This window comes from Podarcis melisellensis, assembly GCF_964234715.1.
Source record: "Podarcis melisellensis genome assembly, chromosome: 4".
In the NCBI taxonomy this organism is placed as follows: domain Eukaryota; kingdom Metazoa; phylum Chordata; class Lepidosauria; order Squamata; family Lacertidae; genus Podarcis; species Podarcis melisellensis.
The window spans coordinates 54,032,435-54,059,749 of record NC_138531.1 but is presented as its reverse complement, the minus strand read 5'-3'; the positions used below and the strand labels follow the sequence as shown (position 1 = coordinate 54,059,749).

The window sequence follows — 27,315 nt, the reverse complement described above, 5'->3', positions numbered from 1 at the left end:
AAATTAAAAATTTAGACCAAAAAGCTCTGGAGAAAATTCATTTCAACAGTGATCACCCACTTTTCCAGTGGATAATGGCATTAAGTTCAGGTACCACAGGTGACAGGAATACTCAGCAAGAGGGTGTATAAAACCTAAAAGTTATACATAAATACAAAATAAAAATGATTCAGCATGAAAGAGCTCCAGTGCAGACAATAAGCTCCTGTTCGTGTACAGCTTCCACCATTACTTAAATGGAAGGGGCAGCTCAGCAAGCGTGGAAAAGAGTGCGACTGAAACATTTACAGACCTCTGCACCAGAACATCATGGATTTTGAACATCTTAATTTTAACCAAACTCACAATTGTGTGTGTGTGTGTGTGTGTGTGTGTGTGTGTGTTACATATATAATTCTATTAAAACTTGTGCTGAAATTATAATAGCATAGGAGAATATAGGCACAAGCTACAAATAAATGCTGAGAAGCCAAAATAAAATAAAAATGTAAACCTTCAAATTTAAACCTTTCATAAGGAGTGAGAATTTCAGAATGGTTTTTAGGATGTGCAATGACAAACATTTCAATACACATATGGTTGTCACAGATTGCAGATCATTCAAATGTGGGAAATCCATCCAGTTCTGCATTCTTGTGCAACTTCTCATTTTTGGTAAAATTAAACCACAGGACGGCTCATTATAGTTAGAACACTCTGAAACTGGGAGGGGGGAGGGGAGTAAAATGGCTATAATCACAATTTCAAATAATAATAGAAAATTCAAAAATCTGTTTCCTATAATGTTTCTTTTTTTACCTTACAAATCATTTCCAGGACATCCCGTGTTGTGTCCCCTGGGTGGACTACCGTCAGGGCAGACTGGTTATTTGGCAGGCAGTACCAGGATGGTGTAAAATACTCATGAACCCAGATGTCAGAATCAGGATTATGCGGGTGGACTGTGGTGAGTGCCACTTCTTTTTCTCTCTGAATAGAAATTCACACAGTTATTAACACGCTTCTGCTCAAATACAACTGATTCATTTGCCAGTTAAACATAAATATAGGGCCATAAAGTATGCCTTTGTTTTCTATCAAATTAAATAACAAAATTAAAGCACTATATTACGGGTAGGGAGCTGACTTCCCTGAAGGCAACCAATTAAAATTCAACCCCCAGAGGATTGTCAGCTGGCCTCCAAGTTGCCAACTCCCTTTCTTCTTCTTTGACGTCTATCCACTCTGGTAAAGGACAATTATTTGATGCCTGCATCCTTATTGCACATGCAATAGCAGAGTCAAGGGGGAAACATGCTTGCAAAAACGCCTGGAATACATTGGACTTGGGACCAGGGGGGAATGTATGCACACACAAAAACCAAGAGGATAAATAAATCTAAGAAGAGACACCACTATTCTCACTATTCACAACAGAAAGAGTTGCAGGTGAGAAAGTCATTGTGGGTTTGGTTGAACTGCCCAGTGGCAACCTGCTGCATGCATTTAATTTTTTATCATCATTATTATTATTTTGTAGGTTTAAGATGGACCCTGAGGAATATAATTCCAAGCAAGTGACAGATGTATGGAATTCTCATTAGTTTTAAATGCAATCACACCCCCATTTGCTCGATTAAAAATATGCCCCCTGGCCCAGACTTAATGGTGCTTCATCTCAGTATTCTTTAGGGAGTTACAGGGTAGGGCTGTAATTGGCAGAGCAGAAGTCTCTCTACAGTGTAGACATTGATCAAACACAGAGAACGGTGTGTTTATATGTCCTCATCAACCCAGATTAGCAGTGGTCTCTGTGAAGTCATTTTCCACATAAAAGTAACATGTTCAATCCCTGCCTTTACATATCACATTGCCTGTGCATTGTTATTGTTTGTGATATGGAAGCAATTTGGGTTTCGCCATGTACAAAATAGTTTTGCGGCAGCGCTGAAATGCATAATGTTGCCAAAGTATTTTTGACCTCATGAAAATCTAACACCTCTTCAGAGGAAATGGACAGACTATGCTTGGCAGAATTAAGAGCAAAGCCACGTTTGGGGGACTGGGGAATTGCTGAATGCAGGAAGGGGCCTTACCCTGAAGAAAGGGTTGCTCAGACCTTGAGAGGGCAAATATGGAGACCAGTTGTGGCAAGGCATCAAGGAATATCAGGAAGAGCTAGACTTGCCCCTAAAAGGAACTGCTGCATGCCTGGTTCTCCAGGAAAATAAGCAATTACAATTATAATCTTAGTGACCATAATGTGGGATCCATATAAGATCCCTTCTGAAAGCTGGGAGGCTGAGTATTTGTTTTGTTTTTTTAAAGTGGGGAACCTGTGATCCTCCAGATGTTGCTGGACTCCAACTCCTATCGGCCCCAGCCGATGAGAGTTATAGTCCAACAACATCTGCCTCTCACTTTTGTTTTAAAAGACAATATAATAGAAGTCCAAATAAAAGTAAGGAAGGCACAGAAAAGTACAAAAAGGATGCTAACATGGATGAAGAGCTATCAAGGACAACTTTTAAAAACCTGAGTTGTCATATGAACAAAATAAGCAAGCACAAATCCTGGAAAATTGAATAAAAACTGAGGCGAGGGGGTTGTTGAGGAGGGATTATCAGAAACCTGTGTGAAAAATTCCTGGCAGCATGTGCCTGACTACTGCTGGAGGCAGACTGCTGAACCAGACAAGTACTTTGCTCTGATCCACAAGGACAACTGCTACATTCTTACATGTCCTGATAAGGAAGAAAAGAATCCTGCCTCATATTTATAGAGACAGGTGTGAACATAGGTTTAGGAGCAGAATTAAATTCAATTCTGATTAAACAAGTAACTATTAAAAATGATTGCTCTAATAGGTCTTCTGATACAAGGAATTCCTCTCTCCCCCCCCCCCATATTCTTCATAGACAAAGGTTTAATCAATGGTAGCATAGGTAAACTACAGAATCAGAACATTACCCACCTCCAGTGGCCAATGACCATGGAACCTAGTGGCCTCACTCACAGAAATACCACTGAAGGTTTAAGAGTTCCCTTCTCTGCAGCACACTTTGGAGCTCAGCAGTGCCAAGCTCCCTCTACCTCATCGCTTGGCCGTGTTTCAAACAGGCTGACATCTGGCAGAGCTGAGCTGCTGCAAGACTCGCTCTTCCCTTCAATACTTTTACTTTGTCCTAAAGGAGTGGGCTTCATTCTAAAAACAGATTCACGAGCTAATTGGACTCCTTTGTGTAAATTAATAAAATGATGTTCTTCTTTTTTTTTTTTTACCTTGCTTTCTTGAACAGTGTCATCAAATATTCCTTCTAAAGATTTCTTTACAGAATCAGCTCCTTCACCAAACACCTGCAGAGGCACAGAACGTGCTATTTTAAATTACAATAGGATGATGCAAATGCTTTCTAAATTTGGAAAAATCTCATGTTACTGGGACAAATGAATAAGTGTTTCAAGGGAGGAAATTATCATCTCAAATTAAAACTGGATAAAATTCCTTCCTGGCTAGGAAAACAGCCAAATGCAAATGGCTGTCTGGTCTAATCCAACAAGGGTGGTTGCCCCATCTAAACCACGACCTACTGAGACCCATTCAGGGATGTGTGGGGAATCAGATCAAAGTGGAGAAGTGCAAGGCCAGAAAAGTGCACTTAAGAAACAGCTCATAAGCTGTGGTGAAATTCTACTTCCAATAATTTATGAAGCGGTAACTCCAACTAGTGCCGATCTCATCACCACCCCAAACACCCTGTGTGGGAAACCAAAGGAAGATGCTTACCAAGATCTGCCACGCTTCATTCCTGTATTTGTGGAAATGCAAAGTTCAGAGATTGTAGAAAAATTATACCAGATCCCCCAAAACAGGCTGGAGCCCAGGATCCAACCAAGAAGTTTGCAATTTTTTCTCTCAAGAGGTAGGCTACCTGATTAATGCTTGGTCTCCCTTGCTTTTTCTTTGAAGTGGTGTCCAAACCCCAAAGGGAAGAGAAACGGCTTCTCCGTTTGCTTGCTGATCTCGACATCACCTGTGTTCTTCTCCTGACACCAGATTCGCCTGTGCGAGCGGCCACCTGCCAGGTGCATTAAAAGCCAATCAACCAAAGACACCACAATCAGAGCAAAGCTAGAGTGCCAGACCTCATAATTTTAATGAGGACCCATAGATGTTAAGGTGTGCCAAGATTTTTAAAGAGGTTTGTATAAATTATGTTGAATCAAAAATTACCTTGTATGTGCTGAGGACTGGGGCAGACATAGGGTAGTAGTCAACTAAGTTTTACTCAGAGGAGACCCACTGAAATCAATATAGCTAACTTAGTATGTTCATTAATTTAAATGGGTCTGCACTGAGTCTAACTTAATTGAATACTGCCCATCATGCTTCTTTTTAGAAATCTATCAGTTTAAACCCATTTTTGGTTTGACTTTTAGAGCCAGATGCTAACACAGTGATTCATAAGGCAAATTGCTGAATATTAACTATGTTTTACAATCAGCATCCATACACTAGATACATTTCATAGGTGGCAATTCTGTTACCTTCCTACGAATTATATAATACTATATAAATATCAATTGCTACTCTCAACAACAACGGGCCATTGTTTTCTCATCAAGGACTACTGCTAGAAGAAATTCCAAGTTATATTTTATTCTGAAAGCAAATTAACGTAACATCACTTGGGCAGAGGACAACATTTTATACACCTGGAATTTTTCTCCCAACTGGTTAGTCCAAGTGGAATCACCAACTCTTGAGTCAGGTCACCTATGTGGTCATTTTGTGACAGAGCGAGCAGCGAAAGGTATGACAAAGATGACTTATTATAGGAGCGCAGTTGGGAACTGAAACCAGTATGGCTATGCTGTATTACGGAGAGAGCCCAGGGCAAGAGCTATGTAACATGCGTAAGAGCAATTTAATACAAAGGCATCCTTTAGCTATAAGAGTTTATGAGTTAACAGCACTTCTGTCAGTAACCCCTAGAGGGCAAACTGAGACAAAACAACAACAACAAAGCACAACCTCTTTAAAGGGGGGGCAGAGAAAAGGAGTTCCTTCACTCCTAGGTTACTTCCACTTTTGCCTCCCCCAGCACCTTATCCTTTTGGTCTTTCTCTCAGTCTCCATTCCTGCCTACTCTCTGGCTTTCTGGGGCTCTCAGCTGCCTTTCTTGCTTAGGTGGCTTAGAAAGACTATCTCTGGTGCCCAACACTCTCCATCTGCTTCTCCCCTCTGAGAAGCAAAACAGAATGTATTCAAATTGCCTTTCAGACACATTTTGGCTGCCCCTTTCACTCTGTTCTGGCTGCAGCTGTGGTGAGGGTGGGCTCAGGGATAGGTCACTCTCTTACACAGCCTGAAATAGGTTTGGTGGTGAGGATGCCGCAGCTCTAAAGTAGCTAACTACAAACATTACTGGATAACTTCTCACTTTGTTATACATTATCCTCCTTCAGCATGATGAGCTGAGACCAGTCAGTTATCCTTTTCTGGATAAAGTATTATTAAAACTATTAACTTGTTATCCAAAAGATTTACACAATCAAATCACAACACTAGCAGAAATAATGTAAAAGTTACCATAGATTATTATTGCCACTTTTCAGCTAAAATAGTTACCAAACTGGTTTTCCAACAATTGCTTATGCAATAATTGACTCAGTGATAGTTACTTCTATAATATATCTGTATACGCTCATGGGATATGAATTGATGGTGGCTGAGCGACTCCCCTATGAAGAAAGGTTGCAGCATTTGGGACTTTTAGGAGGAGTTTGGATTTGATATCCCACTTTATCACTACCCTAAGGAGTCTCAAAGTGGCTAACATTCTCCTTTTCCTTCCTCCCCCACAACAAACATTCTGTGAGGTGAGTGGAGCTGAGAGACTTCAGAGAAGTGTGACTGGCCCAAGGTCACCCAGCAGCTGCATGTGGAGGAGCAGGGAAGCGAACCCAGTTCACCAGATTACGAGTCCACCACTCTTAACCACTACAATTATGCATTGCATGGAGAAAGTGGATAGCTAAAAGCCCCCCACCTCCATTCATGGACATCCAGTGAAGCTGAACACTGTAATATTCAGGACGGATAAAAGAAAGTACTTCTTCATCCAGTACAGAGATAAAATATGGAACTCGCTTCCACAGGAGGCAGGGATGGCTACCAACCTAGGTGGCCTTAAAAGAGGGTTAGACAAGTTCATGGAGGAGGAGAGGGCTATTGAAGGCCATGACAGCTATGCTCTGCCTCCAGAGTTGGAGAAGTAATGCTTCTGAATAGCCATTGCTGGAAACCACAGGCGGGGAAAGTGCTCCTATGCTCCAATCCTGCTTGCAGATTTCCCACAGGCATCTGGTTGGCCACTGGGAGGAAAGGAATAGGTGGGCTATTGGCCTGATCCAGCAGGCTCTTCTCATGTTCTCACCATTAACAATGAATGAGAATGATAGCCTTTACAATAATGAATGGCAATAAAAAGGATTCTAGCATCCAGAATATATGAAACATATTATTATTATTATTATTATTATTATTATTATTATTATTATTAATAATTTTATCTCTTTGAGATGTTAAGACTGATTCAAATTTTTCACCCCCAAAATGCTAAAAATATTTGGAGCCGAAAGAGATAGTACCCAGGTTTTTGCTGACAGCAGAGACCAAGAACAGACTTATATCACCAAGATGTACAGAGGCTGCACAGCAACAGCACTCAGTTAACCTTCTTACAAAAGCACCAAGTGATTTCTATTTTAGCAACAATAACCTCTGGCATCAGTTTAAACTCACCAGTGCATGAAAAGAAGACACTGAAAAGATTCCAAGACGGCCCATTGCATCTTTAGTTGGGCGACTTGCAAATGCAAGCAACGTTTTTGGATTTGGCAGTTCCCCGCCCTGGAGGCTAGCTAAGTAGCAACGATACCGAAAGAGATCCATTTGGAACTGTTCCAGGTTTTGTTCCCAAACAAAGATCTAGAAGAAGAAGATCACAGAGGTAAGTAAACATTAAAGTCCATATGATACCATACAATAACATATAAGTATAGATACCAGATTTTATAAAATTGTCTTTCACTGTCCAAATTTATTATATTTATAAGGGGGATTTAGATCTAAGTTGGAGGAAAGTAAATATCTTTATTTTCAAAGGGGGAGACATCCGAATACAACTATTACTTGGATATGATGCTAATAACATTAAAATTCTGGTTTTTATTTCCTCTTTATTGCAGCTGGATTCTCCTCTCACCGAGAGAGTGTTTTCATGAAACACAATAGAGGTATGAAGACACCAGAACTACAGAAAAAAAATAAAAAAATAAATCCCTAGGCTGTCAGCAGCAGCAGCAGCTTAAAAAGCAATGAAGTTTGTCATTGTACTAAAGAAAATGAATAAAGCACACTGGGGAATACATTAACATCTGTCAGATGCAGAGCAGAATGCCACCATCAGCCTGTGCCGTGCAGATTGCTAGTAGGGAACACTTTGAAAAGGATAGAAATCTCCATAATACTGCATAGTTTTTCTTTGGTTAACATTCTAGTTACATTTAGAGGCCTGGTTAAAGAGCTGCTGCAGCTCAGCAAAGGGGGCTCCATATGTTCCTTTCCATGATTAACACTGCAATCCTAAGTACACTTACTCAGAAGTAAGGCTTGGTGAACTCAATGGGGCCTGCTCCCTAGTAAGTATCACTCCCTGAGAAGCTCACAAGCAGGACAGGAATGCAATAGCACTTTTCCACTTGTGTTCCTTAGCAACTAAGTTTCAGAGACATAGGGCCTCTGAAGCAGGAGGAGATACATGGCCATTGTGATTAGTAGTCATTGATATCCTCCAAGAATTTGTTTAATCTGCTTTTAGACAAGGATATAGCTCAGCAGCAGAACATCTGCAGTGCATGCAGAAGGTACCAGTTTCAATTGCTGGCATCCCCAGGTAGGGTGGGGAGATCTCCCTGTCTGAAACCTGGAGAGCTGCTGCCAGTCTATGTAGACATCACTTGGGAAGACAGGTGAGCTAATGCCAGTGTACTGGAAGAAGCAAAGATCACCAGTGTCAAAAGCAATGATTCTTCAACATGAACTTCGTTGTATCATCATGTGTTGCTTTTCTGCCCCACAGTCTATGTGGTTTCCCTGCCTGATTTAGGGCAGGTTTACACTGGAGATCACTTCACTGTACAATGGCTGCATTTGCCCTAATCTCAGTAAAATAAAGGAATTATGTGCAATAAAAAAAACAACCCACATCAACTCTGTTGGACTGGTCATGTTGTGCGGATGCCTGATTATCGTCTTCCAAAGCAACTACTCTATTCAGAACTTAAAAATGGAAAGCATAATGCTGGTGGTCAACACAAGAGGTTTAAAGACTCTCTCTTAAGGCAAATCTTAAAAAATGCAGAATAAACACAGACAACTGGGAAACACTGGCCTGCAAGTGCTCCAATTGGAGAACAGCCTATACCAAAGGTGCCATGGGCTTTGAAGACGCTTGAACTCAGGACGAAAGGGAGAAACATGCTAAGAGGAAGGCACGTTTGGCAAACCCTCACAGTGATCAACTCCTGCCTGAAAACCTATGTCCCCACTGCGGAAGCACATGTGGATCCATTGGCCTCCACAGTCACTTATGGACTCACTGTTAAGACCATGTTCATGAAAGACAATCTTACTCAGCTCCGAGCAATTGCCAAAGAAGAAGAAGACCAACCATGGGTTTGACTCAGTAAATGCAGGTTCCTCCTATGTTCCCTTGCTTACAGCGACAAAGGGCCACTGCAATAGTATGACAGATATTTGCCATCAGAGTAAATTTTCTTTTGGTCAAGTCAGCTGAACGTTGCCAAATTCAAATGGGAAGTATAAGGTACAGAAGATGACCAGATGCAATGCTCCACGGGGGAAGAAATATATGAAGCTTCTGAAGCACCATTAGCAATCGCCATGCATGCAACACAGTTGAAAAAGAAAGCAGAAAGTCCAATGGCTCCTCGGTTTTACACCAGCTACTTAAGATCATTGCAGTCGCTCTGTACTACCGTGTTGTTTATTTAGGATTTATAAAATTCAAAATATTTAATAAAAACAATTTTATTTAAAGTAGGACAATAACTGTAGCAGTCACTTGTGGACACCTGAATTTTATTTTATAGCCATATATTTAACGCATGCAACTAAGGTTACCTGATCAAGAATTGTCTTCTTCTTCTTGGAGTCTCTGACAGAAGACAAACTGAGGAAATGCATTTCCCCCATTTTCTTCATCTTCTCGTCCATATCAATCTTCTGCTCCAGTTTTTTAATCTCTGTTTTCAACAGCTTGACAGTGTCTTCTTTGTGGTGCTGTCGGGCCACTGCAGTCGCGCAAGCAGAATGAACTGCTGTAATCCAGTTTTCCAGTTCCGTTTGACTAGAAGTCTAAAAAACAGAGAAGCAGAATCATGTTGGTTAAAACATGCTGGGTTTGAAATGATTCCACTTCTATGCATCTCACTTATGAGACATGTGATGAAGAGGCATTCTACTCTTAATTTGCCCTTTTGAAATCGGCATTAGAATTAAAATCTTAACCAGTGATTTATAGCTGCAGAAGGTTCCCTAGCAATGGCTCAGGAATTACATTTTTATCCCATCACAAATGCTACAATAATATTCGTCTCATCCTTGAGCACGATGATTTAGACATTGAGGTAACCAGAAAGCATGCCTGTATATTTTATAGCATAATAATTACACAGCTAGTCTGCTACAATTCATAAAATAATTAATGAACATGGTGCCCACTGATATCGTAAGTGTAATGAAAACTATAGAGCTTTGTTGCTGAGAAAGCTTATAATCATTAATTATTATAGCCCCACAATACCTCTGTGAGACTACCAATGCTTTACAGCTGAAGAGGGAAACTAGTAATGAACAGCCCACATCAAAGAGAAAGCAACTAGATTTTGAGCCACAAGGCAAAATACTCTTGCTCACCAAGCAATGCTACCAAGCTGGATAGTAACAACAGCTCTTTTAGCTGTGGAAATCAGACAGAACAATCCTGATTCAAAACGTACAGAAACCTTGGAGTAAAGTTAATATTTTAATGGATTTCCACCTCAAAAAAATCAGTCTTCGGTTACGGCAATGTTTTGACTGGGTGGTCACACAAAGGGGACATTATTATTATTATTATTATGTTAAGTTGCATTGGGGAGGGGGGAGGTGTAGGAGACCAGACTTACACAGCAAGTCTGGAAATAAGAAAGCCACTCTCCTTCCAAAGAAAAGGTGAAAGCCTACAAAGAAACTGCATACACCTGAAATACGAGCATGCAATTTTAAGATGCGGTAAGCATCTGGCAACACCAAGGGACTTTCAGATTTAATGGCTCTGTGTAGGCCTCATCACAGCTGCCTGGCTGAGGAGGAAATTAGTAGCAGGCGTGTGGCATGTTTGGATGCAAAAATGCAAGAACAGGATTACAATGAAAAATATCCTTTGGCAGGACTGAAAGACCATTATTAATGTTGTTGCTGTTGTCGTCATCGTTTTGAATTCAGTTACATCAGCAGTTTCTACTGAATGTAGAGTGGTAAATGAGATAAAAAACCGTCAAGAACTTGAACACAGAAAATTCTAAGCAGCAATTCCCGGTAAAGAAACTTATTTATTCTGTTTGCATGTTACTCTAAATGTACATGAATTATGTGGGCTAGGCTATATTATTGCTAGCTCAAATGATGTACATGCTTTAGCAGTTCTCTGCACAACACATCAAGCTTGTAGGCTACAGTAACTTGCCAATTATTTCCATAATTATGTCCAATTGTTCTTCCTCCCCTCTCATCCATCTCGTTTTTCAGCCTCAAAATCCTTTAGATTCAGAAGGGCTCCAACACACTGCAAACAAATAGCTTTACAATTCAAAAGAAAAGAATCCACTAATTCATTCTTTTTCCAAAAAAAAAAGTTCATTTTGTGCTCTTTCCCATGCGAGGTTACTGGAAAACCTAAGCTGATGTCTCAGCATGGAACTTGCAATAAATAAGGCTCTATGTTGCCATAAAAGCCATGCACTCCATGCGACCTTTCTGCCCCTTGCACATTTGTTTTCTGAGAATCGAGGTTTCCTAAACAAAATGCATCTGTACAATTTTGCAGCAGTCTAAGTATGTAGATACGATTGGGGAGGGTCTTCATGGTCTATTACACTAATGCTGTTTCCATATGTTCTTGTACAACCCCCCAGCCCAACCAAGTGAGTCACTCCAGTTTGGAAAATGCACTTCATGCATGAAGGAAGAACGCCCCCCCTTTAATGTAAATTATAGTACTCTCATTCACTGCATATAGGAAAACAAACATAAGGCAGACAGATTAATTTTAAAAAGATAGACAGAAGGCAAAAGCATAACTCTGAGGCTTTGCAGCCCCTGTGCGTTTAGAGATTAGGACTTGTTTGCCAATATCCAGTATCTAAGTGTCAATAAAGAACAATGGTGGAGAAAGTATAGATGTACCAGCAGTCTGGCTCTGTATAAGGCTGCTTTCTATGTTCCTAGTTTGTACTGAGAAGCACAGTGTTCTATACCCTGATCTGCAACATAAAGAATTATTGGTCTGTGAAGTATGTTTTCCCCAGATCTACTCAACCCTAAATATATTAACTGCACATTTTACACATCTCCCTTTATATCCTAGATATTATTTCCTTGTGGCAGAAGACGGTGCCCCAAATATGTCACAACATAGTGACTGCTCTACATAACACAGTCTGGCCCCCCTAAGAAACTGGAAGCAGATCTTTATCAACTCTAAGCTGAAGAAAGTCACAAAGCCATTTGGTTGCATCTTGACACTGAAGTGTATTGGAACCTGCCACAAAAGCAAAGACTACCCGCTGATAAAATAATTAGGCCGCTAAATAATCAGGTGTGAAGGTGCCATCTTTCAGCTGCTGGGACACCATTTGGGTCTTTGCCTGAAGGAAGTGCAAAGAAAGAAAACAATTATGTAATGAACCAAGGACAGAACAAACCTGAAACAGAAAAGCATCACCAAGGGAATTGCTGAGGCAGAAAACATAGTCTTTCTTTGGGTGCTCAGGCACTGCTTGCACTATGCTGTTTTCCACCCAGACAGCATGTTTTGGGATGCTGTTGTGGTCTATTCCAGATCTGCCATCACTTTCGTAGAAGAATAATGTGCATCCTTAAGAAAAACAGCAAAGTATTAGGAAACTGCACACCTGAACAAGATAACACTGCAACCTTGTATCAAGCTTAGCACTGAGTTTCATGTTTACAAGCTATAGAATGTCAATATTTCAAAAAATAAAAAATCTTAACACATATGGAACCTGCAACAGTGTGGAGTGCTGCTTTCAACCATTCACGCCTTCCTTCATAATACCTCATTCCATTTCACCTGGGTTCCTATCCCAATCTCCAAGAGTTAATCAGTATGGTGTGGCTGCTGAGCTCTCTCTAAATGTTTCCCCTTGCTTTTTTTGTATTTATGCAAACCTTGAGACTCTTGTTACAACCCATCTTGTGTGTTGGCCCAATTAGCAAACAGCACTCTCAGCCTGAACAACAGAAACAGGGAAAATGATGATGATTCCAGAAAAAGAATGCTTTAGCGTGATACAACATTGCATAGGCAATTTATAATCTGTGACCCTTTGTGACTGTTTTTCACACATATCATGGGTTTCTCTACGTGTCTCTTTCTCAAGAGAGCTCAGATAGTTGAAATTCCTTAATCACAGTACTCATTTGTACAGCATGCTCCAGAAAGTAAGATGTTTTATATACATTTATATATGTTTTATAAATGCTGAATATATTTGTGTCAGCTAATTGCTAAAAGGTTGTGGTCCTTTAAACCTGATATTGTTCTTCGGTATGCATTTTTTCCTTAGCACTGGTTTGAAATTTAAAATAAAAGAATTTTAAAAATCTCTCTGGCCAGGAGACTACGGATCTCTAACAAAAGTAACTAGCCTAGACAATAATAAAGCTACAACATATATTATTCTCAAACACACCCCTGCCAGTACTTCCTGAGGTCTAGACTGGTTCATGTGCAACCCTTCAACCTTCAAAGTACTTTTGTGTGACTCAAAAGCAATTCTGAGACTCAAGGAACCAAAGGTTTTATTTTCAGCATGACATTTCTGGTCTTGATCTACAAGCAGCTCCACGACACAGAAGCAAACATGCTACTGCTGTAATGTATGAAGCCGTTGTATGGAGATGGAAATAAGGAAAGGAACTTTCCTTTTGTCCTAGCATGGTTTCAAAATTTCCTATGGTCGAATTTATATTGCCCCTACAATGCCTTTGGCAATATGAGTATATCCTCAATCAATCTATATAATGGTTGATGCAGGTTAATTCTTCTGTGGGTGGACTGGCATTATAAACTCAGCTCCTCCCAGGGGCCTATGGGGGTTAAAGGCAGGTCAAATTGCAAATAAATTTGTGAAAGTAACAGGCCAATATTAAGTGAAAGTAAAACCAGTTGTTAAGGAGAAACAGACCTGAAACTGATTGGCTTTAATGATTTAAAAAGCTAAAATAAAACTGATGCCAGTTTCAATGTTTTATGAAGGTGAATAAACAGTCAGCATGTAAATAATTTTTAAGGAGTCCTTAAAGGCTAACAAATTTACTTTGGATTTTCTGGACTACAACCCACTTTTTCACATGCAGGAAAAGATACATTGAGTTGCACTTTTACATATGAACCCAAATTCATGTCAGCCTTTACCCACAGGCACAATTTAACATATTGGTTTTTATGCATCAACCTATGAAAAGGGAGGAGTTAGCATGCAAATACATTGATGCTTAAAAACTATGGTCTGGTCTGAAAAACATTTCTAGCATCAATTGTACATGTTTTACACAATTAGATGTGTAAAAGTAAATATATTTTATTTGGGTGGAGGGGATGCTACTAACTGATGAAGTCCAAACTTTGAGAAATGAACTTTGAGAAATTTTCTGAAAAGATAAATCTGAGCTCATTTTATTAAAAGGCAGCAGGAAACAACCCATAAGGTTTCCATTCTATTAGAATATTTTAGCTGGTGATCAATGTGTTGTTATCAACACAGAAACTAATAGTTACTTGGAGTTAAGGTAGAATTGTAAAACTTGGAAGGATAGAATTGAGGTTGCAATCCTGCACCTACTAATCTGTACCACTGAGAATGATGATGATGATGATGATTTATACCCTGCCCATCTGGTTGGGTTTCCCCAGCTTCTCTGGGCAGTTTACAGCATGTTTAAAAACATAATAAAAACATCAAGCATTAAAAACCTCCTGAAACGCTGCACTCAATGGAATTTGTTTTGAATAGATATGTATAGGATTGCACTGAAAGCATTCATGCTTTATCATGTAAATATAATAAACATCACTCTGGTTTCCTAACAGAAAATTCTCATTTTGTTTGGTTTTAAAACTCTACATAGATTTTCTGCTGTCAAGTAATCTGCGGTTACCATGTTAACCCAAGACTGGCAGATACAATATTTTCAGCAAAAAGTACTTTTCAGCAAGACACAGCAGATGTTAACTTCAAAGCCTAAATACAAACATTATTAGAACGTTATTAAGCCTTGGTAATCCAAGAAACAAACAATCAGTGTAAGTCACACTTTAAAGTAACACCTCTTTTATGTTCCTTCTTTCCTTCCAGATGGCTCTTTGTTTATTTGCACCACACCATCACACTCTCCCATCATGCTGCCTGGACTGGGACGATTATGGCCTCTTCCTTTGCTCAGTCAGCCATGGTAAGTCTCTGATCTATTTCCCTGACCTCAGTTGCAATGTTACATGCATTCAGTCCTGCAGACTGCTGCTCCAGGCAATGCTCATTACCAAAAGGAATAATAGTGAAATCACCTTTTATTCCTTGGACTCAGCAAGTAACCTTCCTGTCTTTTGTGACCTTTCTGAACAATATAAAACAGAACTTGGTTGCAATGTGACTTCCCCCTTTTGATCTGCTTTGCTCAGAATTCGCTTTTTGTTTTACTTTGGTCTCAATTCTTAAATAGATAGAATTAGAAAATGTATTTTAATTTGGAAGGAATTGTCCCAAACAGATCAAGGAAACCTATTTAGGTAACAGCTTGTCCTCAGTTTTCTCAGCCTGTTTAAGGGAGTAGATAAGACTTTTCAGAACTGTGGTTCTCACACTCCTATTTCCAAGCCCTAACATTTTCAAATACATGCTCCATCTTAAGCGGAGAAGCAGAGGCAAAACCGCAAGAAGAATACCTACATTTCATATGAGCAGATTCAGAACCATCTCACCTAGGCTACACTTGCCAGACACACTGGCCCTATATGAAGAGCCAAATGGCCACAGATGAAGAGCCAAAGCATTGACTTTAAAGGACTGCCATCAAAGATTGGTTTCTAACATTCACTTTCATCCGCAGATCAAAGTGGATGAAGAATTCTGGTGGGTTTGAAATTATGCTTATAGCAAAAGCAGGGAAAATAAATAGCTAGTGGAAATAAAGACATGCTTGGAGAAGCTTCATGTTATATCTTGCCAGTTCCCATTATCTTTTACTGTCTGTCCACCTGTACTGTCCCCTGTACAAATAGCTCTTCACAAGAAGGAGCATTGGCATGTGTGACAGGCATATTTTGGGTCTTGGTTTTTTGCATGTCATATCTGTATCTTCTCTTTACTCCAGGGAACTCCAGGTAACATTTTAGCCCCAGAACTACTCTTTTGTACATCTCTCCATAAGAGGCAGACTAAGACCACTTCCTGAGCTTCCTGCCTAAAACTGGGATGCGAAACTGGACTTGTTTTAAAAAATTGTGTTACATAAAAAAGTAATGCCTAGTTGTGCAACAAGCCTTTTGCAGAGTTATTTTAATACATTTCATCTTATACTGCACTTTCAGAATATCGTGACCCACCCAATAAGTAAGCTGCTTATGTAATACAAGATCTTCACTGCCACCAAATAGTTGTTGTACTCTCTGATCTCTTAAGTAAATAAGGGTGTATTCACAGTACCTTTTAAAGAAACCCAGTACTGCTTCCATTTCCTCCGTGCAGCTAACTCCACCTTCTTGTTCTTTTTGTGTACGAGAAAGTTCTTCACTGCAAGCGCTCCTGCTTTCCGTACCGTCCCCTGGCCTGCTGTAAGAAGTATGTCCGACTGTCCTGGGGAACTCAAAGTCCCACTGCTCTGTTCATCGCTCAGGGCAGATCCAGCTTCATCCAAGTTATCATTGGTGCTACTCATCTCCAACTCCCTCCGGAAGTTCTCATAGACTCCCTGACGAGCCCCATCTCCAGTGGAAGAGCTGCCGCTGTCGCTGCCAGCAAAGGCCCGGCTGGTCGTTGGAGAGTAGCTGGAGTTTGTGGCATTGGAACGCCTGGAAAGGAGGTCCGTGTCAGTCGTTGCCCCCTCAATCCCACTGTCTGCAAATTCACTCCCTTCGCCTGCATTCACATCCTGTATTAACACAGTAAAGAAAAGCAAACAATGTGGAGAAATGATGTCTCAATATAGTTATTGCTTACTTTTTGGATAATTCTAGTACCATTCTTTTGCCTAAATATAAAAGAAGCTCCACTTCAAAATCAATGAAGTTATTCATTGCCCCATGTAAAAAATGTCTATTTAATTTATCTGACTGACCCGTTGATTACTCTTTTAAAACTTAATTGTTAGTTATTTATTTAACATAATTTATATACTGCTTAACTGCAAAAACCTCTAAGCAGTTACACGGAGCAGAAAATGTACATTTAATCCTCGGTAAAAGTTTATAAAGAACCGATTTGACCTATTTTTCGCCTCAAAATATTAATTAAATCAGCAGTTTAAAAACATATGTTAAAAAATAAAATTACATACATGTAAGTTTTATATATAAAGTGATTAAATATATTTATTGGAAACAATGCAGCATTTCTAACCCTTAATTATGGTCAGTGTGAGAGACTGAAACATGTGTTTAAGTTTTTAAATCTATTTTTATAAATTAAATAATTTTTAATTGAAAAGATAATATATACTCACTGAGAATGCAAATGCAAAAAGCCAACTTTTTTTAAGCTGGGCTTTGCTGATAATAGGTTTTGCTGTTGCTTAAAATGGCATGATCCCCTGACCCTCAGGCATATCTTTGGCAGGTACAGGGAGTGCAATAAAAAGGAGGGGGTAGGAAGACTCTATTGCATGGGCTGAGTTCTGTTAATGTTTTTTTTTTGGATCCAAGCCCAATACTGGATGATATCCCCCAGTTTCGGATTGCTATGTTAAATTGGAACAACCTAATTTGTGTGCCTATGGTATATTAGAACTGAGGCATAAAGTACCTAAACATTGCTTAGAAATAAGTCACCATTTGACTGCATGGGACTTTTTTCTATCATATGCAAAGGTCTGGAATAACAAACAGATAAAATAAAGCATTTTGGTTGCCATTTCAAAATATTTTCTGCATCTTATCAATGTTCAGCAGCTGCAGAATATGATGTTCTTTTTTAAATGAACAAAAGATTTCCCACCCCCACCCCAAAAAAGTGAGGGGAGAAAAACAACCTCCAATGGAACGATGATTGCCCCTGAAAATTCAGAGGGGAAGTGCTAAATATAGATGTATTGAAATACGACAATTCATTCTTGATATCTCTTCAGATTATCACTTTACTATTATTCCCCAAAGTAGATGCATGTTAAAAGCTTTCAAATTTCCATCTCTTTCTGGCTAGAGGGTAGTTTCAGAACGTCGAATTACATATTCTTAAAATATATGCAAAGTAGTTCATAGAGCACTTCCATGGGATAGGAAATGTGGAGAGAAAACAAGCATCCCAGCTAGCGGATCAAAGAGAATGTCTTACAAATCTGATTGGGTGCTCTGAGCAAAGTTAAGTGGTACAGCTGCTCCCTAGGCAGAGCTCCCTTTGAAATGGGACTGAACAATCACACCACTTGGAGCAAAGAGCTTTCTGAATGCTGGAAAATTGTGAATGGTCGCTGGCTGATGGGAGAGTCTGTTCAGCAATACTGGCTTATGAATAATAATTCACATATATTGGAATATGCTTTTCACTTCTGCCCGCCCACAAAAAATCAAACTTATGCTTATACATATGCTATAATGTGACATGAAAAGTACAGGACATAACCCTTTCTCACAGAGAAGATGGAGTGGTGTCATCGGCGCAGGCCTTTGGGACAGAACCCGTGAGTCCCACTCAGAAGAATGAGGCGGACCCACAACTGAGCTTCTCCACTTTCCCATTAAGTCCACCCAGTCCACTGCACCACTGCAAAGAGGTACACAAGGAAGCAGTCTGGTCTTGTGTGACTTCCTGAAAGTCTATTAGATACCAGGTCCAAAATGCAAAGTCTTGCATCATCCTAATTTCTCTATTTCCAGTATTCAGCCTATATTCAGCAATCTGAAGACTTGAGGGCTTTGTTCTGTTCTTTATCATCCACTGAACTGCGGCAATTCCCAACATCATAAAATAGTTTCCCAGTTCACTGGAACACACTTAGAGAGGAGATTTTAGAGAGACCCATTGGAACATGGGCTATATACCTGCCTATCTATCTATATAATTTAGCCACAGCAAAGGAGCACGGGAGTTAAATAGAGTGGGTGGGAAGAGAGATTCCAAGAGGTTTCTTTTGAAATGACTGGCTACCAATACATAGCAAGCCTCATTTCACTACTGTGCAAATGTCAGTATTAGACTGACACAGCCCCTGTGGTTAATCTAGACCAAGCTGTCAAAAAGGATAAAAATAAGAGTCTCTCTGAGGAGGATTAAATGCTTCTTGTGCTTGGTTATTAGAAAAAGTGGGTCATCCTTATATGTAATTAATTTCTAATCTCATCGTTATGAAATGGTTACTTGGTATTTTAAACACCGTTTCTAAGTAAAGGTTACTGAAATATCCATATTTTTGTTTATTGTCTCTATTTTTTATTTTTTTTAGATGTCTACTTTAATAATACAGTAGTACCTCGGGTTACAAAAGCTTCAGGTTACAAATGCTTCAGGTTACAGACTCCGCTAACCTGAAAGTAGTACCTCGAGTTAAGAACTTTACTTCAGGATGAGAACAGAAATCGTGTGGCAGCAGTGCGGCGGCAGTGGGAGGCCCCATTAGCTAAAGTGGTGCTTCAGGTTAAGAACAGTTTCAGGTTAAGAACAGACCTTCGGAATGAATTAAGTTCTCAACCAGAGGTACCACTGTAATTGTTTTATTGAACTACATTTAGTACAGCTCAATAATATCTAAGTGCATTTTAAATAAGAGCTATTGAAGCAGAATATTAACCAGAGCTATTAAGAGAAATTTTAAACTGTTACATACAAATAGAATGGATTTGATAGTTCAAAATTATTCCCAATCTCTCCAGGACTTGAGAATTACAGCCCTGCAATACTGCTTCCAGCCACCAGCCACACAATCCAAAAAGTGCAGAGCATCCTACAATATTATCTAGGACAGGACCACATGAAGGCACCAATAAATAATACCACATTGTGCTCGTACCGGACAATAAAATGGGTATATAATGTAAGATGATGGTGATTATTTGCTGCAGTAAATGGGATAACCTCTCTTTTAAATGTGGAATTTTATTTTGAAATAAACTAAAAGATACATGAAACAATGAGGAACAACACCACATAACAACTTCAGAAGTCACTAATTGTGTCGGGTGTGGGGACTTGCTGAATACTGTTCCTTAGTAATACATGGTTACATATTTGGGGCAATTAGAAGCTTAAGGAGAAGTTCCTAAACTATGGAGTAAATTAGCAGAAGCTTGAAGGCCTTCTGCACAGGAAATAAATGGAAACCATTTATTTATTTATACGCCATCTTTCATCTGAGGATCACAGCACAGGCTGGTTCTGCAATAAGCTTGCAAAAAGTTTTATGTCCCAGAAGTCAATTCTGGAGACAAAACAGCTGCTTCCAAATTGAGCTCAACGCTCTAAAAAGTTATATCTGTGTTCACCTTATGCCACTCTGTAACATATTAAACTGTTTATATTTTACAGAAACACAAAGAAACCAATGACATTTCCTACAGGCACTTTAAAATGTTGTGATTAACACATTTCTCGCTTTCAGTTAAAAGCAGATCATCTGAAAGTCACATAAAATTATCCCTTGACAAAAATATTTCACAACTAATCAGTTTCACAGTGAGCGAGTGAGTCAGGCATTAAACAGGTGGGCTTTGATTAAGTCATCATTTTGGGCATATATGACACTTGGCTCCATGTTCAGATTTGCAAAATGCTCGCTCATTCACACATCAGAAAATACACCTCAGGTGGTTTGAATTCTCATGGTTCCATAGTGACTACTAGCCCAAAACCTTTGGCTGACATTCTAAGTAAGTTTAGTTCTGCTTCACATACTACAGTACTGAAATGCAAATGGACTGCAAAGTTGTTGCAGTCAGCTTTTCAGAAGCAGTAAGCCTAATCTGGAAACCCCCTCAAAGTGATTCTGGAACTCGTGGATAAGGTGTAGCAAAGGAGAGCCCTGTAGAGGCATCCTCTTTTTATGGTGGAGACTAAGGATAGGGAGCCCGTGGATCTCCAGGTGTTATTGGCCTCCCAACTCCCATCAGCCTCAGCCAGCATGGCCAAAGTGCAAAGATGACAGAAGGTGGAGTCCAACAAAATCTGAAGGGTCATAAATTCCCATTCCAGGTATGGGAAGCATGAAGCCTACTATTCCTAGCTTGTGAGCATCCCATCTGAAAACTCACATGGGGAGGAAACAAGTAGATACTGAATGGCTCTGACACAAGGTGACTTGAATGAATCAGAAGCACATGAAGGATACATCAGAAATGCCTGTATGCTATCAGTATGGAGTAATGGTGGTAGGTATTGAGGTATTGAATTAATGGAGGTAAATTGAGGATAAAAGGGTGTTTTTTGTTTCATTTGGTACTTCTACAAAACTGCTGATACCTTCCCGCTCTTGCGCACAAAGATGGTGATATTCTAGGACAGCTCAAGTTAAAAACTGATGAGTACGTGATAGGCCACCTATTACAGATTATCTGCATTTCCTTTACAGCTCTGCGAATTCTACAGAACTGAATGTACTACAGAGGAAGGAGAGCTGATACTCTGGAAGGCAGACAAGAAAGGTCAAAAAAGCACAGGATGAGTCAGCCTTTTAAGCATGCAACACTTAAAAAAAAAAACACCAATAAGAGCTTCAAGTGTTCAAAATACCTCACCTACCTCTCAGCAGTTCTTAAAAGAGGCCCATAAGACAAATTTTTACTATCCCCCTTCCTATGCATTATTAATTGCACATATTGCGGAAACTGGGTGTTTGGAGGAGAGTAGGGCGCTGAGCCTAAGAGAATATTCACTTGCTAAGGCCATCTAGTAAGTTTAATGCATGTGGTGAGATTTGAATTTAAACTTCTTGGCTCATAACACACACTCTCAGCCACTCCATTAGACCATGAAGAAGAAGAAAAAGATTTAGGACTGGCAGGATGTGTGCTATATATTGCTATGAAAACAGAAACTCTCTTTGCTGGAAACAAACGCCAAAGCTGATCCAGGGAGGATAGTACTTTAACTTTTAAGAGCTATTTTGTGTGCAAAGCCTTCCAAAATATGAAATGTTACCAGGTATTTTACAACTTTCCTGGAAGTGAAGTTCAAAAATAAATCACCTCCACTCTACAAAAAATACATCATCTCCACCTGCACCTGCGTGAAACTCCACAGGATCCATATGCTCATTGCATAACAGCTTCTCTTGCTTAGGTTGCCCGGAGGGTAATCTCCAGCTTTTTCTCAAGCTGTTTCTCTAGAAGCAACAATTAAAAGGAGTGAAAGAGGGTTTAACCCTTTCCTTTCACAAATCGAGTATAGATTGCAATGCCTAGGTAATATAAAGAGGAGAACAGGTACAGGCACTCTTCTTCCCCCCTCTAAATTATTGTTCTTACAAATCCAGGGAGAGCTGGTTAGGTTGAATGGATCTGTACTGAGTTTGTTACATGGAGGCATGATTAGGTGATTGCTTCAGGAAAAGCCTCGCCTTCAACCCACAAGTACCCCAAAGGTACCCTTATCACGCTATCTTTGTAGCACAGGAGGGAGCTTCTGCAGTGTGATGAGAATATGGGAAGCACCTAATCACATGGGAATCCATATTGAGAGTCCTCCCTGCACGAACAATGCTTTGTCACTTCACTGCTAGAAAGAAATGGAGGTTCTCTTCCACTAGACATAATACTGGTGTGTGTCCTGTCTGTTTTCAGGTACTGGGTACCAGTAGATTAAAAAATGGCAAATACTGTATTGGCCTGAATATAAGCCGCACCTTTAAAATTCGGGGGGGGGGGGGAGAAAAAAAGACAATATCCAAATATAAGACATTCTCTTAAATTTCCACAAGCACTCACACCTATTCTGCTTTACCATATGTCTGTTTCAGTGGCGACATTGTAAAAACACATTTTTGTAAGGTTGCAAATTTAAGCCACACTTTAACTTTTCACGGTCAGAATCGGGGGGGGGGGAGTGAGGCTTATATTCAGGCCAATACGGTGACATTATTCCAACACTTTCGCCCTTGTTTGATAGACTCTTAGCTATCTTCTTCTCAACTAGGGAAACAATTCCAACACTGCAGCACATAAACCCCTTCTTGTTCTCTGCAAACAAGGCCACAAATGTATGTTATCATCCATCATATAAAATGGAGGAATTTCGAAAGCTACAGCTGAGTTAATTTTTTTTAACCTGGTATATCACTGAAGGAAGTAAAATACCTCATACTTATAATGTTACATGCAAAAATCCTCCAGGCTTCAAAATTATTTTTTATTAAGTGCATTCATTACCTACCCTTCACCAGAAAGTCCCAACGGAGGCCACACGGTAATAAAACAAAACAGTATAACACAAGAATCATAGCAAAAATGACATCATAACAACCCTTATAAAAATCACTATCGGTGGGATAAAACAACCAAAACATTTCCAAAAGATATGCCTTAGCATGCGAGAACTGCACTATGTTAAAAAGATAAAGACCAAATCTACTGATAAGCTTTTTCTGAGGGGAGGAAAGAAGAGAAATCTGTTAGCAAAGAGAGTCCACAGATCCAGTCAACCAGGGAAGACACAAGGAACTCCTTGCCCAAGTTCACAAACTGCAGTGATCCCAAAACACAGAAAAGTCTGTGATATGTGGCCTGCAGTTCTGTTGAACTCAAAACCAGCCCCAAAGTATTAAGCTACAGTGTATCTTCAACAAGACTGTATGTATATTTACTAAAAGAACTTGATAATAGTAGCCCAGTGGAATATAAACCATCCATACTACTGCCAGTCTCCAATTTCCCCACAGTGTCTGTCGTATACTCTCCCTGCAATGCTAAACCTCAATATGGCTTAGTTGCTTATTCTGCCTAGCTTTTTCTTCTGTAGAAGGAAGCAGAACCTCACCCATTTCCTAAACTACATAATTCAGTAGCAGAATCCAAAGATACAGAGGTAGGCTTCTTTCCTAACAACCTACTGGGCCCCTCCCTACTATCCACTTCCCAGACCACTGGGCCCCTCCCCAAAGATCCAATTTCACACTCTCCTCTTAATGCTCCTTCCCCTCTGACCAGCGCTGCCAGAAGTCTCCATGGGGGTCACAACAGGAGGAAGGGTTGGAGCTGCCCATCTCAGGCAGTGCACTGTTTTTGCAGGCCCTGGGCCAGCACCTCCTCTCCTCCACCAATTCAAGCTCTTCCCATAAGTCCAGTAGCCTAGAAAAAGCACCACTGAATATCCAGGTTTGTATTTCCCCTACAATGGGAGGCAAAGCACAGGGACCAATTCCTTTCTTTTTGTGAACTCTGGACCCCAAAAGTTCATTTTCTCCTCATTCCAAATCTGCACAGCACTGCTTTATGGTAAACACAGGACAGCACTTGGCTGGCTGTACAGTGGCTTTTGATACCATTGACCATGGTATCTTTCTAGAGTGACTGTCCGAACTAAGGTTGGGTGGCACCTCTTTGCGGTGGTTCCAGTCCTACTTGGATGGTCGTTCCCAGAAGGTGTTGCCTGGGGAATGCTTCTCAGCCCTGTGGAACCTTCAATGTGGGGTTCTGGAGGGCTCAATCCTATCCCCCACATTGTTTAACATCTACATGAAACAACTGGGTGGGGTTATCAAGAGATTTGGAGTATGCTGTCAGCTGTATGCTGATGACACTCAGCTCTAAATCTCCTTTACATCTGCAGGTTAGGCAGCAGAAGTGCTGGACCACTGCCTTGCCTTGGTAATGAGAACCAACAAACTGAAACTCAATCCAAATGAGGCAGTGTTAGTGGGTGGTTACCTAGACAGGATGGGTGGGAGATCGCCTGCTCTTGATGGGGTTACACTTCCTCTGAAGGAGCAGATTCATAGCTTGGGGGTACTCCTGGATCTTCTGCTGTTGCTCAAGGCTCAGGTGGCCTCCGTGGCCTGGTGTGCCTTCCATCAGCTTTGGCTGGTGGCCCAGCTATCTGGACAGGGATAGCCTAACTACTGTTGTCTATGCTCTGGTAACCTCAAGGTTAGATCACTGCAATGTGTTATACATAGGGCTGCCTCTGAAGATGGCTTGGAAACTTCAACTAGTGTGGAATTCAGCAGCCAGGTTGCTCACTGGAGCAAGACGGTTTGAGCATATTACGGTTTGAGCATATCTTGGTTCGACTGCACTGGCTACCGATTAGTTTTCGGACCCAGTTTAAAGTGCTGGTTTTGACCTATAAAGCCTGAAATGGCTCAGGACTGCAATACCTCAAGGACTGCCTCTTTCCATATGAACCTACCCGAATCCTGAGATCATCTTCTGAGGCCCTTCTTCGTGTGCCTTCTCCTCGAGAGGCCCAGAGGGTGGCCACACAAGAACGGGCCTTCTCTGCAGTGGCTCCCCATCTGTGGAATGCTCTTCCCAGGGAAGTTCACCTGGCATCTTCATTATACACCTTTAGGCGCCAGGCAAAAATGTTCCTTTATAACCAGGCCTTTGGTTGATTTGATTGACATCCTATGCCCTTTAAAAATGTGAGGTTTTGGGGGGAGGGGAGTTATTGGGTTGCTGTTTTTATTTTGATTATAGATATTGTGGTTTTATATTTTGATTTCGTTCTGTAAACCACCCTGAGACCTCTGGGTATATAGCAGTATATAAATCCAATAAATTATTATTATTATTATTATTATTATTATTATTATTAATTTTATTTATTTATTTATTTATTACATTTTCAGTTTCTTCCCTTGCAATTATTAAAATGTCGCAAATGTTGGTGCCCCAGGCAAACAAATGAGTGGAAAAGTTACTGTGTCACAATAGCCAGAGAATGGGAGCAATTGGTAGGATTATAATTAAAGTTTCTTCCTCCCCTACCCAGCTGCATCACCCATCTCTCACTGCATCACCTATAAATTTGCTTGCTTGTGCAAGAGCTCTTCAGTTACTACAAAAGAAAAAAAACTGGTGTAACAAGATCTGCCCTGCCCCATCATACAATTATGTATGTAGATTGCTACACACTTGCTGAAAGAGGAGTGCTGCTTATTTATCGTACTTATGGTGTCATTTGCCATGTCGTATACATGTTGGATAGAGCTGGTAGGTAAGAAGATATAATCATGAGCCTATCCTCTGCTATACTCACTACATTTTTGCAGCAAACTTCAAACACAGTGAAGAGCTGGCAAACTAATGTTACTACTAAAGTTTTCCAACTGTAATATCTAATTCCAGTTTGGGGACAAAATAGAATTAGTGGCAACCACAATTAGTCCAGTTCAGATACAATATCAAATTACGGTTTTTGGTGCAATGCAGGAATATGTGGAATGCGAATTTGCAAAAGATTCATATAGTTCAGCCTTAATGTCTAAATCATTCTCTTCCTTTAAAAAAAAAGATTTTTTTTCAACCATCTTACAAAACTACATGGATTGTATTTGAAGAAAACATTCTATTTTTTTGACTGGCAGAGTTTAGCAAATTGATTGCTAAAGAATGGATATTTAGAAATATCTGTTCCATTTGGGGGCACTCAAAGCACCTGAGGTTTGGAAAGATGAGGGCAGAATTTTGCAGGTCTGTCTTTCTCCTCTCTCTCTTTGGCTTGGCTGCTAATAAGTTTAAGTGTTGAAATGAAGGCACTATTAGCTTTAACCTACAGCCAGCAATAACAATTGGTTTGTCCCACTAGTATCCCTTTGCTGATCACATCAGTGGTTGGATAGCCAAGTGTGCTTAGTTAAGAGCTCATTCTCAAATACATAATACAGTGGTAACTCGGGTTACAAATGTAATTTGTTCCGGAAGTCCATTCTTAACCCAAAACCATTCTTAACCTGAGGAATGCTTTTGCTAATGAGGCCACCCACTGCCTCCGTGCCACCAGCGCAAGATTTCTGTTCTCATCCTGGGGCAAAGTTCTTAACCCAAGGTACTACTTCCGGGTTAGCGGAGTCTGTAACCTTAAGCGTCTGTAACCTGAGGTACCACTGTACTGGAGAATCAAAGAGCTGTAACCCAGAGAGTTTGTAACCCAAAGTGTTTGTAACCCAAAGCGTTTGTAACCAGAGGTACCACTGGAACAGAGAAAAGGAACTGTAACCAATCTAGAATTTTGTTCTTAGGAAGTGTTTGCCTATTGATGCAAGACAATGGTTATAATCTATATTGTGCTATGAATTTAGATATGATGGGACTGTGCTGCTGTTGTCAGCACTTTCACATAGCTGGTGTCACTGTGTTATGATGAAAGATGTGCCATCTGTGCCCAACAACTCTTTGTCCTACATTTAGTTAGACTATATAGATATGACCTTGAAGGTGGTATCAGTTTTGGTGGTCTAGGTAGAAAATGCAGATTCCATGAGATGAACAATGGTCTGACTTTAGGAACACTTTCTTTTTCAAATAATTTTTGTTAAAGGTTTTCTTGGTTTACAAAAGTACACACATTGCCTCTTCTTTCAGACTGTGAAGTCTTTTCTACAAATCAGTTACATTCGATATGAGACATTAGTGTTGGATACAGTATAGGGTTGGGGGAGAAGAGAGAGGGGTGGGAAACCTACGCTCTTTTATATAGTGCGCATGTGGGGTTTTTGACAGCATCAACTGGGTAGGCTTTCTGCATGGTTGTTTGTCTTGTTCAGCCGATCTCTTTAATTCTGAAGAAATTGGGCCATTTCATATGTCAAAGCTTAAGTGGCCC

The 27,315-nt window shown here is 40.1% G+C and overlaps 1 protein-coding gene across 7 annotated transcripts in view; it reads right to left on the bottom strand.

Annotated features, from left to right (window-relative positions):
* TIAM1 (TIAM Rac1 associated GEF 1) overlaps nt 1-27,315 on the bottom strand; it is a 187,742-nt gene that overhangs the window by 41,501 nt on the left and 118,926 nt on the right. For all 7 annotated transcript variants that reach the window (XM_081907977.1, XM_081907974.1, XM_081907975.1 and 4 more), the window contains 7 exons: nt 16,057-16,501; nt 12,034-12,206; nt 9,191-9,424; nt 6,788-6,973; nt 3,912-4,058; nt 3,262-3,336; nt 799-969 (listed from right to left, as the gene is read on the bottom strand). In XM_081907977.1, the coding sequence (XP_081764103.1) occupies nt 799-969; nt 3,262-3,336; nt 3,912-4,058; nt 6,788-6,973; nt 9,191-9,424; nt 12,034-12,206; nt 16,057-16,501 (1,431 nt within the window). The remainder of the gene's footprint in view (nt 1-798; nt 970-3,261; nt 3,337-3,911; nt 4,059-6,787; nt 6,974-9,190; nt 9,425-12,033; nt 12,207-16,056; nt 16,502-27,315) is intronic.